Raw genomic sequence first — 14,382 nt, 5'->3', positions numbered from 1 at the left:
GCTCCCCACTCTGTCTCTGGTGGATCCCCTTACACCCCTGCACCTCTGGCCTGTACCCCAGTTCTTGTATGCATAAATAAATAAATCTTTAAAAAAAGAGAGAGAGAAAGCACTTGTCTCCTTGGGTCAATTTTTTAAGTTTTTAAAAAAGATTTATTTATTTGTGCATACAGAGATGGGTTACAGGCCAGAGGTGCAGGTGCGGTGGGAGGATTCACCAGAGACAGAGTGGGGATCAGAACAGGCTGACTGACAAAGTACACTGCTGAGGGGAGCAGCAGGCAGGTCAGGAGAGGTCTGCTGTGCCATGTGAGTCACCTATGGGCAGGGGTTGAACTCATGCTGAAGTGGCTTTAGTTTCTTAGTGCTGTGCTTTCACTGGCTGCGCCGCCAGGGAGGGCCCTCAAAAATTTTTTTTTTTTTTCATTCTGGTTTCCAAATGCTTATGTTCTTTACCTATCCTTTTTTCTTCATTTATTTTGCTAAGCTCTTCATGTGTGCACATAAGTGCTGGTTTATAAAGTGAGCCAGATGGTGTGCTAGGCACTAAATCAGCTCCTTCCCATTCATGCCAGAAAGACACCTCCTCCTTCTTTTGTTCCTAAGGCCACTCCCACCCCAACCCCTGCCCCTGTCAGAGTCCTCTATCACCCCACTAAAACCCAGCTTCATCTGGAGGGGGTGGGGGTGGGCTTTACAGGTCTATATTACTTTATATGCTTCAAAATAAGCATAGGCTGTTTTCAAAGAATTTTTCAATACCAGAGGGAAAAGAATACATGTAAAGACTGATTTTGCTAACTGTGCACTTCTGCTTTAAATCCCATTGAGTCATTCAAATCCTCTTGAATGCAGTTTTGAATGAAGGATTCAGAGGATGCCACAATTGTAATAGTGAAATTAATTTGGAAAATGAAAAACTCAGCCTCTCCTAATCTCCCCCAGTGTTGCCAGTCTAGACTTGCCTTGGGCCGAGGAAAGAGGATAATCTGTACAGATAAAAACAGACTAGAACCTGAAAACTTGCCACCTGCCACATAAGGAGAGGCTGTTCAGTCTTACTCAAGTTCCTTCCATCGACCTGGCTTTCACATTCTAGTCTTTCTCTCTCCATTTTTTTTTTCTTTTTTAAGTGTAGATGTTATTTAGCTAGGTTTTTAGAAGATAAGCTCCACTTGTGAGGAATAATAGAGAAAGCAGGTGGCCTTGGAGCTAAGGGGAAGCTTGGATTCTGGGTTTAAGTTGTGAGTCTATGCTTTCTGGTCCACTTCTAAGCTTCAATTTTCTTCACACCTCCATCCCCTCTTCTCCCTCCCCACAGAGTCTTAGTCTCTATGTTAATTTTCAGGAATCCTTAAGCATGGCAGGGAAACCCAAGCTTCACTATTTCAATGGAAGAGGCCGAATGGAAACCATCAGGTGGCTCCTGGCTGCAGCAGGAGTGGAGGTAAGATGCTGGATCGTTCCCAATATGTTATTTTTTTTTAAAGATTTATTTATTTATGCATACAGAACTGGGATACAGGCCAGAGGTACAGGGGCAGTGAGAGGATTCACCAGAGATAGAGTGGGGAGCAGAACAGGCAGATTGACTGAAACATACTGCTGAGGGGAGCAGCAGGCGGGTCAGGAGAGGTCTGCTGCGCCATGTGGGTCACTTCTCTGGTCAGGGGTTCAACTCATGCTGCAGTGGCTGGAGTTAGCTTCTTAAGGTGCTGCACTTTACCCCATTGGGCCACCAGGGAGGGCCCATCAGTGTGTTCATTCTGAGCATATCATAGAAGACTGTACCTGATTCTTGAATAAAAAGCAGCTTAAATGTTGAACTGTGCATGAATGTTAGTTCTTTAAGTGCCCAAATAGTGTGGTAACTGGTTGTTGATCCAAAGAGACACAAATAATGTTCAAGGAGGAGAGGGAGGAAGGGAGGAAGGAAAGGAACATGGAGGAAAGGAGATTAAAGGACTGTTTTTCTGTTTCAAAACAGAAAAAGGTGAAATCTGCTTTCTGAGCGCCAAGTGGCTCTTCCTTCAATCTTCTGATAACTCACACTGTACATTCAGGGTGGGCACTGCCTGGGCTTGTCAGGGTGAGAAGGAAATTCTATAGTCAATATCCACATTCTAAGCCCAAATTCTCCTTTTTCTGTGAGCTTAGCAAGTCTTCACAGTCAGATCACCATGACGAGTGTGCAGAGCGCCACTGCAGTGGCTGTGCTCGCTGTGTCTCTGGGGCCCGGGCAACACCTACCGTGACTTCTCACACCATAACGTGACTTCTCATACCATAACGTGACTTCTCATACCATAATGTGACTTCCCACACCATAAACCTTTCAGCACAAAGTGGAAGAAAACACATTATTATTCTTTTAAGTTCAGGCGGGAAACTCTTTCTGTACATCTGGTGAAATTCAGTCTGCATCTACTGAAATTCCCTCAAGTTAAGTCTAGTCTTCCCCCTATGTGGTTCCGTGAGCACACCCATGGCCCGAACACCTCAGGGTCCCAGCTGCCCACTCTTCCTGGAATTCCCACGGGTCACACCCTTGATGGAGCTGGAGGTTGTGTTCACTCTCTGAGCACCTGGAGTCTGGCCAAACCAGACAGTTAAAGTTGCCCTGGAGTTCTGGGCGAGAGAAATTGAAATCACAAAAATATACCTTAAAAAAGGTCCACACTTCATGAAAGTCACAAGTAATCTTTAGATTTAGGAGAAAATGCTATGGAGGAAGGTTTGTTTTAAACACTGGTTATCTCTAAGATCTCAAATACCCTCATATTTGGTATCAACTCTGTAATTGGCTGCTTGCTTTAAACATTATTACAGTACAAGTTATACATTTACAAAGTTGGCGATATGTAAAAGATAGTAGTAGGTTTGGAGAGAAGGGACTCTAGCCCTGATTCTTCCCTCTCTTGATGAGGGCCTTTTTTCCTGGAGTATGAAAAATGTAGGCTCGAAAATAGAAGAGCTGCAATATTATAAGGTCAGCTATTGCCCCTCCCCCTTTTTTTTTCTGATGAAAATGAGAGTGGGGTAGAGAATCAACTCTTTTTTTTTTTTAAGATTTATTCATATAGAACAGGGGTACAGGCCAGAAATGTGGAGGGTGAGAGGATTCACCAGAGACAGAGAGGGGAGCAGAACAGGCAGATCTACGAGGTACACTGCTGAGGGTGTGTCAGGAGAGGTCTGCCACGCCATGTGGATCTCCTCGGGGCAGGCAGGGGATCGAACTCATGTGGAGGTGGCTTAAGCTCCTCAGTGCTGTGCTTTAACCCGCTGCACCACCAGGGAGGGCCCGAGAATCAACTCTTTATGTGAACCAAGAATGATTTTTTGGAACACAGGGAAAATAGAGAGACTGCATTTTATATTGGATAATATTGAACAGGCTTGGGAGGGGAGAGAAGAAACCCCATTCTCTCATAGAGTTTCTTTTTAAAAATAATAAGGATTCTATTTCCATCTTCTGATTGCCGTGACTGCTCACCTAGGCATTGTCATAAAGGAAAGAATGTATCTCCTAAACTACTTCTGGTTTTGGAAGAATGCCCAGAAAGTATAACAAGTTTTGTTTTGTTTTGTTTTTTGTTTGTTTTTTGTATAAAGTAATTGGGGTATAGGCCAGAGGTATGAGGGGTGGGTAGTAGAGTGAGAAGATTCACCAAAGACAGAGTGGGGAGCAGAACAGGTGGATCTACTGAAATACACTGCTGAGGGGAGCAGCTGGCAAGACAGGAGAGGTCTGCTGCACCATGTGGGTCAGCTCCCTGGTTGAAGATAGAACTCAAGCCACAGCAATGATAGTTGTGAGCCTAACTCCTAGGCCACCAGGGAGGACTGTAACAAGTTATCTTATGCTTACCTATATTTTCCAATTTTTCTAAAACAAGTTTCTATAACTTGTACAGTAACATTGAAAATAGTCTTGAGTGTGGGCCCTCCTTGCTGGTGCAATGGGCTAAGGCACAGCACTGTGAAGCTATCAACAACCACTGCAGCACGAGTTCAATCCCCAGCAGTGTATTTCATTCTGCCTGTTCTGCTCCCTGCTCTATCTCTGGTGAATCCTCTCGCCTCCTCCCAGCCACACCTCAGCCTATACCCCAGGCTTGTACGCAGAAATAAAATAAATCTTTAAAAAACATGTAGTGGAATGGTCAAACATTTGAACGTTCTTCAACATTGGAAAACAGGGAAAACAAACTCTACTCAAGTAAAAGCTTGAGGCAGAAGAGAACAATGGTTATTACTGAGCCATGCCTGAGAGCTAGCCTTTATCTGCTATGATCTCGTTCAACCATCACCACTGGGAGTAGGTATTAGCTTCCTTTTCACACATTAAGAAATTGAAATTAGAAGGTTAATAACTTGTCTAAGCTAGTTAAGGGAGTAGTCTATATTAAGCTGTAAAGGTTTACGTGGCAGGCTTTTGCTACCCAGCAGAGGCAAACAGTCGGTTAAGCCCAGAAAACCCTTTGTTTTGGTTTTATATGAAAACCTTAGTTTCGTAAGATGCAGAAAAGACAGCCTAGATCCAATAACTGCTTGACATGTTGGTTTAATTGGTGGTTTTCCTTCTATTTAACTCCTCTTCCATGATGCCAACAGCAATAATACTAAACTACTAACAGTAACATATTCTTATATTTTTCACTCTTTAGTTTGAAGAAGAACTTTTTGAAACACGGGAAGAATTTGAGAAATTAATTCAAGGTGAGGTAAAAGCCTGGTCACTCGTGTTGCTGCCTCGGGCCAAGGCCAAGCTGGTCTCTGCACTACTGTGAAAGGCACACACACACACACACACACACACACACACATTACACGTAAGAGTAGTGATGACTCCAGGGAAGGTATCTGTCTTATCTCTTCTCAAGGCAGGAGTCACTCAGATCTTGCAGTCAGCACAAAAGCTCCAACTAGGAGACCCTGGAGCCTGCCTCCCAGCCTCTAGGCGCCATTGACTTGGCCCCTCCTGGTTTCCTCCGCTGAGATGCTGTGCACCTTTCCATGAGATACAGTCTGTTCCTTTGCTGACTTTCAGGTCTCCAGGTCCCAACTAACCTCTTCATGTTAAATTCTTTCTGCTAGGTAACTAGTACGATCCCGTCATCTCAGCCTTGTCCTATGTGATTAGGGAGCAGAGACTGTACCGTTTAACCTGGCTGCAAGGGCAGAAAAGCCAGGTGCTCTTGCATGAACTCAGTCTGAAGAAAAGGGAAATAATGGAGAAGAACAAGGTCCACCGAACGTGTTAAGTAGGGAAGTGCAGGGTCAGCTTTACTGTTGTTCCTCTGAGGGAGAGTAAGATGTATTATTTTTGATAAAACCATGACTCTACTCTTTTAAAAAAAAGATTTTATTTATTCATATAGAATTGGGGTACAGGCCAGAGGTGCAGGGGGTGGTGAGAGGATTCACCAGCAATAGAGTGGGGAGCAGAACAGGCAGAATGACTAAGTACACTGCTGAGGGGAGCAGTGAGCGGGTCAGGAGAGGGTCATGCTGTGCCATGTGGGTCAGGGATTGAACTTGCACTGAAGCAGCTGTGGCCAGGTTCATAGTGCTGCGCTTTAACCCTCTGTGCCACCAGCAGGGTCCTACCTTTTTTCCTAATGCAAAGATTCTTGGAAGATTGAAAAAGCAAGACCAAAACAAGCTGTCATCCAGATGGGAGATTTCTGGGGTTCTGGGGGGGGCAGAAGGGAGGGAAAGGGTGCAGCCAGGAGAGTGGTGAGGACAAATATGTGGAAGGAACTTAAAGGGAATTTTTTTTAAAGATTTATTTATGCCTCTCCCTGGTGGTGCAATGGGCTAGAGCACAGCACTGCAAGCTAGTGGCAACCGCTTCAGTTAATCCCCGGCCAGGAGGTGACCCATAGATCCTCGGCCAGGAGGTGACCCATATGGCGCAGCAGACCTCTCCTGTCTCGCTCACAGCTTCTCTCAGCGGTGTACTTTGTAGATCTGCCTGTTCTGCTCACTGCTCTGTCTCTGGTAAACCCTCTCACCGCCCCTGTATTTAAGCATACAGTGCTGGGGTACAGGCCAGAGGTCTGCCACACCATGTGGGTCACCTTCAGGGCTGGGATCAAACTCATGCTGAAGTGGCTTTAGCTTCTTAGTTCTGTGCTTTAACCAGCTGCACCACCAGGGAGGGACCCAAGGGGAAATCTCAAGGAGCACTTTGAATTCCAGGCTGAGGCTAAATATTCTCTCAGAAGCCATGGGGAATAATGGAAACAGTTAAGCAGTGTTTTAGGAATCCAGGGAACAATAGGTAGTGTGTAGCGGGTAGGTAAGGAGGGGACATCTGGGGACAGAGTTAATAGTTCTGAGGTCAAAAGTTAAAGCAGTGGATTGGTCATAGGGATAGAAAGTGAAAAGGAAAAGGAATCCTTGCCCAGAAGCTTGTGGCTCTCCAAAGAACTCAAATTATGAGACATAGTTTTACCTTAGTCTCCTTCAGTATTTTATTGATTACATAGTCCCATTTTATATTACCCTTAAAGAACAACTAGTTACTACTATCAGGCACAGGAAATGACCCAGCTTCCTTCTTATACTCTCAGGTGGCACCCTGATGTATGAACAAGTGCCCATGGTGGAAACTGATGGGATGAATTTGGTGGAAACCAGAGCCATCCTAAGATACATAGCTGCAAAGCATGACCTGTATGGACAGAACTTGAAGGAACAAGCCTGGTACAGTCATCACTTCTAACTTAGAACAATTTTTTTTTTTTAAGAAAACCCGATCTTTAGGCTTGAAAGCATATATCATCTAGGTCTTCACAGGTTAACAGAAAATGCTTGTTTTTTTTTTTTAACTTCCTATTATGGAAAAAAAATTTAACTTTTTATTATGGAAAAAAAATCACACACATCAAAGGCATAAGAATAGTTTGATAAATCCAGTGCACCCTTTACTGTCAACAAGGATCAATTCATGACCAATTACAGTTTCTCTATTTTCTGATTTATATTTAGTGTTAAGCCATTAGCTCTCATGCACAGAAAAACAAGGCCAAACACTTCGGTTTTGGAAATCTGTGGCTTTCTGGTGATCTGTGTTGGCCTCCACTAGGTGGGAGTAGCACATAAGGTAAATCACAGATTTAAAATTTGGGAATCTGATCCTGGAATAACCTTTGGCAACCACCTCATCAGTCTCTAGTCATAGCAAATAGCCCACTCCATCCCCCACATATTAGTTAATTCTCACATGCACGCACCAAGACTTTGCAGAGGTAGACCTGTCTGCAAGCCTGTAAAATAAAACAGCTTGTCTCATCTGGCATTTAAAAGAAGAATAGGGGCCCTGAATAAACTGTCTCCTCTATGGGAGGTATTGCTGCAGGAAAAGTAAGCCCTAATTATTATTGACCGGGGAAGGCTTCAACATATCATTTTTTACAGGTACTAAATTTAAGGTGTTGGTTTTAATGCAATTATGAGTCAAAGAGGGTAGGGTCTTAGTAACTTGAAATTTTCCCCAAAAGTACATTCCAGATTTCAGATTCTCCTCAGAGCCAGCCCTTTGTGACTGGAAATGTTGAGAAAGGCACTACTATTTCAAGTGAATTGTATGTCCTAATAATTACAAAAGTCACACATCAGTGCCTTTGGGGACAGGTGTGAGTAGTAATTGGGAATTAACTTTAAAAATCTAAAATAAGAGGAGTTTTCCCAGATTGATGATGGTAGTAATTGAGAGAATAATATTCTCAATCATTCCAATCTTCACAAAAGCAATTTTAAAAGGGACGGTGGCGGGATTTCCAAACAGAACAAAACTCACCTGAGGCTGGGTCTCCAGGTGTGTCCCCAGGCCCACTGCTGCTGCCTCCCGGGGCCACTGCTAAAGGCAGTCACCCCAGACTTTCTAAGCAGAAACACTGGGATGGGGTCCTGCCAGAAGAGCCCAACCTGCCCTAAGGTGAGCAACCCTGACCTCTAAATTAATGCACAGAATTAGAAAACCAATAGTAAGGAAGCAATAACAGTCAGACCCTGTTGACAACAGGGTGAAATGTGGCTGGTGGTAGGTGGGGACTTGTAGGTTATCTTGTGCAGCTGTTCTTTTTTATTTTTAAATGTTTTATTTATTTACACATACAGAACTGGGGTGCAAGTCAAAGGCCAGAGTTATAGGAGGGCGAGAAGATCCACCAGAGACAGAATGGGGAGCAGAACAGGCAGATGTACTGAAACACACTGCTGATGGGAGCAGCGGGTGGGTCAGGAGAGGTCTGCTGCCCCATGTGGGTCAGCTCCCCGCCTGGGAATTGAACTGGTGTTTCCGTGGCTGCGAAAGCTTCACAATGCTGTGCTTTAATTCACTGAGCCACCAGGGGAGCCCTATCTTGTGCTATCTGTTCTAAGTCCTAGAACTTAAAACGCCAGATGGTGATGCTGCTGAAAGCAGGGTGGTCCTTAGGTACCTCTTCCCCCACAGAGGCTGGTGAAAGGATGATCTCATTTGAAAAGAAAAAACAATTATGGTCTCTGCCTAATTTATTATTTGGGGATTATTCTAATATTTCATGTCTGTTTTCATCAGCATTAGGGTTACACAACTGATATATTCACACACACATCATCACATATTTGGCTGCAATAATTTTCCCCTCTTCTAAGCTGATCTTTCTTGATGTCTTAAAAGAACAGTGTGCGGCCCTCCCTGGTGGTGCAGCGGGTTAAAGCACAGCACTAAGAAGCTTAAGCCACTTCCGCATGAGTTCAATCCCCGCCTGCCCCAGAGGAGATCCACATGGTGTGGCAGATCTCTCCTGACCCGCCCGCTGCTCCCCTCAGCAGTGTACTTCATCCATCTGCCTGTTCTGCTCCCCACTCTGTCTCTGGTGAATCCTCTCACCACCTCTGCATCTCTGGCCTGTACCCCAGTTCTGTATGAATAAATAAATCTTTAAAAAAAAAAATTAATTAATTAAAAAAAAAAAAAAAGAACAGTGTGCAAGTAAAAACACCTGACTTAAGAGAATGGCTCACTGAAAAACCTGATACATGGCAGGTGAAACTGAAGTGCTACTGAAAACTTTTCTTTGGTTCATGAAATGATAATTCCCTATACCTAGAGCACTTTTAAATTATCGTCCTTTTTCTAGGATTGACATGTATGTAGAAGGCATGAAGGACCTGAGTGACATGATTATGTTCTTTCCACTCTCTCTGCCTGAAGAGAAGGAGATGAATCTTCAATATATTCTTGAAAGAGCCACTAAAAGATTCTTCCCTGTCTATGAGAAGGTAACTAATAAATTTTTGGTCTGCTTTAGAAATTGGATCAAGATGAAAAAAATCAACTAAACTAAAAGTAAAGAATATAATTTGTTGGTGAAAGAGCCCAAAACATTTTGTGAATAAAAAATTCTTCCCCAATGGTAGTTACAAAACACATAGGCCTTCCTTCTACCCGTTTTGTGTGGAGTTTCTATGTTTAAGGACTTCATCTACTTCTGGAGCTGTTAAAATATCAGTTGCCTAATTTAGTTCTGGAGGAAAATAGTCTTAAGTTCATAAGACTTAGAAGAATTCTATGCAATATTATAAGAGTTGAGAAAGAACTGTTTATAAAAAACATCATTTTTCATCTGTTGCTGAATTTTTAATAGCTAAAAAAAGTCTGAAAAAGATTAAGCTTTAAGAAAAAACTTAGTTCTATCCCTAAGATCTAAATGATCTCTTTAGTTATCAATGCTCTTATTTTCCAGCTGCATTCATTTTAATATCAGTAAACCTAGGAAAGTATATAAAAAATAATATTTCGGTTGATAAAATGAAACAGATGAATTTTCCAACCCAACCCCATCTGCCATGCTGGTTTAATCCATCCTTTCGGGTTAAGCAACAATTGTTCTTGTGGAATGATTTAATACATACCTTAAGTAGTATTTATCAAATATCAGCAATTTTAGAGGCTAGTCAGGTAACACACATTATTTCATATTTGTCACAGACGACAGCTACTCTAACTCCTTAGGCTATACTTTCCCTTAATAACATTTAGTGAGTTATCAGTTCCCTTGGCCCAAGATGGAAGAGGAATCAAACTGTGAAGAGCCTAACTTTAGACGTTGCCCTTATCATTTTTTCAAAAGTTTTTAAAGATCAGTTATTCCTGTAATTAGCATGTTATGTAGATTTTTTTTCTTAGAATTTTACTAATATTAACAAGGAGAGGAAAATTTAACACCACAATTCACAATGACTGAAGTGGTTTATTTTTCAAAAGAATAAAGAATTCATTTCGTAACACCTTTCTTAACAAGATCAGTTTTTTTGGTATTCAGTAAATGAGACATTTGTTTCACAGTCTTTGGATACTATTCATTTATATTATTTGGGGTGTTGGAGAAGTCATTATGTATTTTTCCTTTTTTCAAGCAAAAATGTGTCATGACTTTTCCGACACCCCAATATCTAGCGATTACATCAGCTGATAACACCGTATGTGACTCAGAAGTATAGGCTCACACCTCTTCAGGTGTCTATGTCCACACCACACCTCCTGTCACCTAGGCTCCAACAGTCACCACTTTAGTCCCCGGGGCCCCTCCACAACCTGCTCTCCACTCTCCCCACTCATCCCTGGCAGCCTCAGTGTTACAGCCCAACTTCTAGTGTTTGTTTAGGTTTGGTTTTGACTGAAGTTTTCTTGTGGAATGCTATAAAGTAGAGGAAGTTCTCCGATGTTCAAAAATAGCAGGGATCACATCATTGTTAACAACAGTGTCAATCACAGTAACTAATGATGCTTTGCTAAGTGCCAAGCACTGTGCTATGTATGCGTCTACTTGCAAGATCCCATTTCATGTTTATATGCTCGGAGTGAGGTGCTAGCCCCATCTTCCAGATAAAGCACCTAGAACTTAAAAAAAAAAAAAATCCCTTGTCCAATGTCATACAACTGGTAATGGAACCTGCACTCAAGCACCTCTCACTCCCAAGCCATGTATCATAAAATTAGGGTTTTAAGACTTAAATAGACCTTAGTGACTTCTTACTCCAATCTTTCATTTCATATTCAACTGATTTTGACTGCAGTGGCTCATACACTTGATTAGGGAAAAAATGCTTATGAAAGTGAGTTTTGTGTTTTATGAGGATGCATTTGTCTGCAAGTCTATCAAGGTGACAAACTGCAGCCCCCAGAGAGATGTGATTTTTTCAGGCTCACATGCTAGCCAGTGGCAAAGATTAAGAACCACTTTGCTTTCTACCAAATCATGCCGACTCTAGGTATACCCCTAAATTCTCTACCTTCTTCTCAATTCTCACATAGGCACTAAGAGACCACAGGCAAGATTTCCTAGTAGGTAACCGGCTGAGCTGGGCTGATATACAGCTCCTTGAAGTCATCCTAATGGCTGAAGAGTGTGAACCCAGTGTCCTCTCAGGCTTTCCTCTGCTACAGGTAATGCCCTCCACATCGCTCCTAGGAACTTCAGGGAGAATGAATTTCTATCATTTGTTTATTTGGTTATTCACTCATTATTTGGGAAGATGTTAACTTCTGTATGTCAAGACCTACCCTAGAGGTACAAAGATGCCCTTAAAAAACACACCTAGTAGGAGAGACAAGCACATAGACAACCTCAATAAAACGTGTAAATTGTAAAGTTAAAATATGGGAAAGCATAGGAGTGTTACCTGGGCCAGCCTGGGGATCTGAAGACTCTTGCAGGAGTTAAGTCTCAGAGGCTTTGCCTGGAATGCAGCAGGATCCCAATAAAAGTGGTCTAGGTAAGTTGAAGGGAAAGAAAACACTTAAGAGTTAGATCTCATCCTAGCATAGCCATTATGTAACACCTACTTTACCATCTCTACACTCTTATTATATACTAAGAACTGCATAAACAGCCCTTCATTTATTACCTCCTCAAAGCAGATAGAAAAGGAGACACAGAACTGTTAAATGACTTTTCTGAGGTTGCACGATCAGTAGGAGTAAGGACTGGGACTAATGTCCAGGCCTGAATTGCTAAACACCACTATGTTGGTGGATTCCTTTTTACTTTTTTAAAAATATGCTTATTTAAAGTCATTGTGACTTGAATTGTGATAATTTTGTGGCCTCAATTTTTCTACTTCAAATTACGCTGTAAGTATGTTTGGTATTGTTATTTAATTTGCCTCACTTTTATACAAATGTAATCTATTTGGGAGGTTTTTTTGAAAATTGAGATATAATGGACATCAAGCATTACATTAGCTCCAGGTGTAGAACCTATTTGATATTTGTATAATTTGTGACGTGACCACCATCATGTCTAATAAACATCTGTCATCAGTTATAATTCTTTTACTTGTGAAAAAAAATTGTAAGGTATACTCTGAGTCCTTTCAAATATACAATACAGTATTATAGTCACTATGTTGTACATCCTCAGGACTTATTTTATAAATGGAAGCTTGTACATTCTCAGATAAGAAGTAACAAGTAGTGGAGAAAAAGATTATTATTTTTTCTCCCCATTTTTCCCAATCTCCATTCTCTTCTCTGGCAACCACCTGACTATTCTGAGGGTAAGGTAAGGGGTATTTTCAATTCCACACATAAGTGAGATCATATGGTATTTGTTTTCTGTCTTAGTTCACTTAGCATAATGCCCTCAAAGCTTTTTTCTTTATGGCTCGAAAAATAATTCTATCGTGTATTTATATTTTCTTTATCCATTGATTCATTGATTGGCATTTAGGCTACTCCCATATCTTGGCTATTATACATAATGCTGTGATGGACATAGGGGTGCATGCATCTTCTCAAGTTAGTGTTTTCATTTCCTTTATATAAACACCCCGAATAAGAATTGCTAAATCAGATACTGGATCATTTTTTGAAGAATCTCAGTACTATTTTCCATAGTGATCAGTTTGTATTTCCCCAAGCAGCAAACAAAGGTTCTTTTTTCTCTATACCCTTACTGATATTTGTTATTTGTCTTTTTGATAGCAGCCCTTGTATCAGGTGTGAGGCAATATCTTATGGTGGCTTTCATTTATTTCCCTGATGACTAGTGATACTGAGCACCTATTCATGAACATCTTATTTAGAAAAGTTCTGTGTTATTTTAATATTTTTCCACAATGAAGTAACTACTTGTGATCATAATAACCTTAAGTAAAAATCATAAACAACCTTAAAATTCAATATCTAAGAAATCTCTATAGAATTGTGGATACATCCATTGGATAGAGTTTCATGCAAACATTTAGGTATGTTTTCAAATACTACATAATATGAAAAAATGCTTTTAAGAAAACTTCTTTTCATAAGTTATATGCTGGAATGTTGCAATAGCATCTTCATGGGTCTGAATTTTTCCACCTTTAAGATTATGTTACTAGAATATAATCTTAAAAAAATAGGTTTGCTTATTCCCATTCAATGTTCATTTTTTATTTTTGAAAAATATTATTGAAGTAGCAACACTTGCTTGCCACCAGCAATGGGGAATATAAATTTTAAGCTTTTTATCAGATGTAAAAATGTGCCTCATTTATATTTTCTGTATTTTTTTTCTCATGGATACCATACTTCTTGCGTTTTAGGAATTCAAGGCTAGAATCAGTAACATTCCTGCAATTAACAAGTTTCTCCAGGCTGGCAGCCAGAGGAAGCCTCCACTGGATGAAGATTCCATTAAGAATGTGAAGAATATATTCAAATTTGATCATGGCATGTTTCTTAAAAACATGGGCACCATAGTAGCTGAGTACTAATAAATGGAGAGTTCCCAAAAACACAATAAATGTTTCATAGACATTTATAGAGGTACCCAGAAAAATAAAAGTAACAAAAGACAAAGGGAGATAAACTATCAAACAAATGTCTGCAAATCAGAAAACTGTCTTTTGTTTCCCATAAGACAGGAAGATACTCATTTATCAGAATTATCTAAATAAGAATTCTGTGTTCTACTTACTGCAAAAGAGTAAAATCTTAAGAAAGCAATGGAGGCTAAGAATTTCTTATAAGAAAAACAAAACACATACAAACACCACCCACTTCCACCACCTTTCGGGATATATAGCAGAGCTTCAAACTAGCTTCTGAAACTCAATCACTAGAGTATTTTACAGATATAGTGTTTATTTCTATGATCTACTTCATAATTAATTTCTATTTCCATATCATAACCATAGTTTAAGTCACCGAATATGAATGTCTGAAGGCTCTTGATCACTGTTAACAGTCAGCAGGCATGTAGCACACCCCGAGGGACTGCTTTCTCCAGTCTGTGTGTGGTAACACACCTCTTTGGCACCATTAGGACTAGTGGGATTTTTTTTTTTAAGTAAGGTATTTTTGAAGTATAGCTAAGTATTTTTGCCTGGGTTTCCTATTTG

At 40.8% G+C, this 14,382-nt stretch overlaps 1 protein-coding gene across 1 annotated transcript; it reads left to right on the top strand.

Annotated features, from left to right (window-relative positions):
* Window positions 1–1,360: 1,360 nt before the first annotated feature.
* LOC101633061 (glutathione S-transferase-like) lies at window positions 1,361–13,767 on the top strand. The gene is made up of 6 exons (XM_004674035.2): window positions 1,361–1,447; window positions 4,671–4,722; window positions 6,582–6,714; window positions 9,138–9,279; window positions 11,315–11,446; window positions 13,585–13,767. The coding sequence occupies exons 1-6, from the start codon at window positions 1,361–1,363 to the stop codon at window positions 13,753–13,755; spliced, it is 717 nt and encodes a 238-aa protein (XP_004674092.1). The 3' UTR covers window positions 13,756–13,767.
* The last annotated feature ends 615 nt before the right edge of the window (window positions 13,768–14,382 follow it).

The sequence above is a fragment of the Condylura cristata genome, unplaced genomic scaffold (genome assembly GCF_000260355.1).
Source record: "Condylura cristata isolate star-nosed mole 26May11 unplaced genomic scaffold, ConCri1.0 scaffold00001, whole genome shotgun sequence".
Taxonomy (NCBI): Eukaryota; Metazoa; Chordata; class Mammalia; order Eulipotyphla; family Talpidae; genus Condylura; species Condylura cristata.
Note: the sequence above shows the minus strand (reverse complement) of the source record. Positions and strands in the feature narration are given on the sequence as shown.

What these genes read in the sequence shown, in the direction of transcription:
- LOC101633061 (XM_004674035.2), top strand. Translation starts at nt 1,361, where the DNA reads ATGGCAGGGAAACCCAAGCTTCACTATTTCAATGGAAGAGGCCGAATG. An exon ending in AACTTGAAGGAACAAGCCTG is followed by an intron (nt 6,715 to 9,137) that starts GTACAGTCATCA and finishes TCCTTTTTCTAG; the next exon opens with GATTGACATGTATGTAGAAG. An exon ending in TCTTCCCTGTCTATGAGAAG is followed by an intron (nt 9,280 to 11,314) that starts GTAACTAATAAA and finishes ATTCTCACATAG; the next exon opens with GCACTAAGAGACCACAGGCA.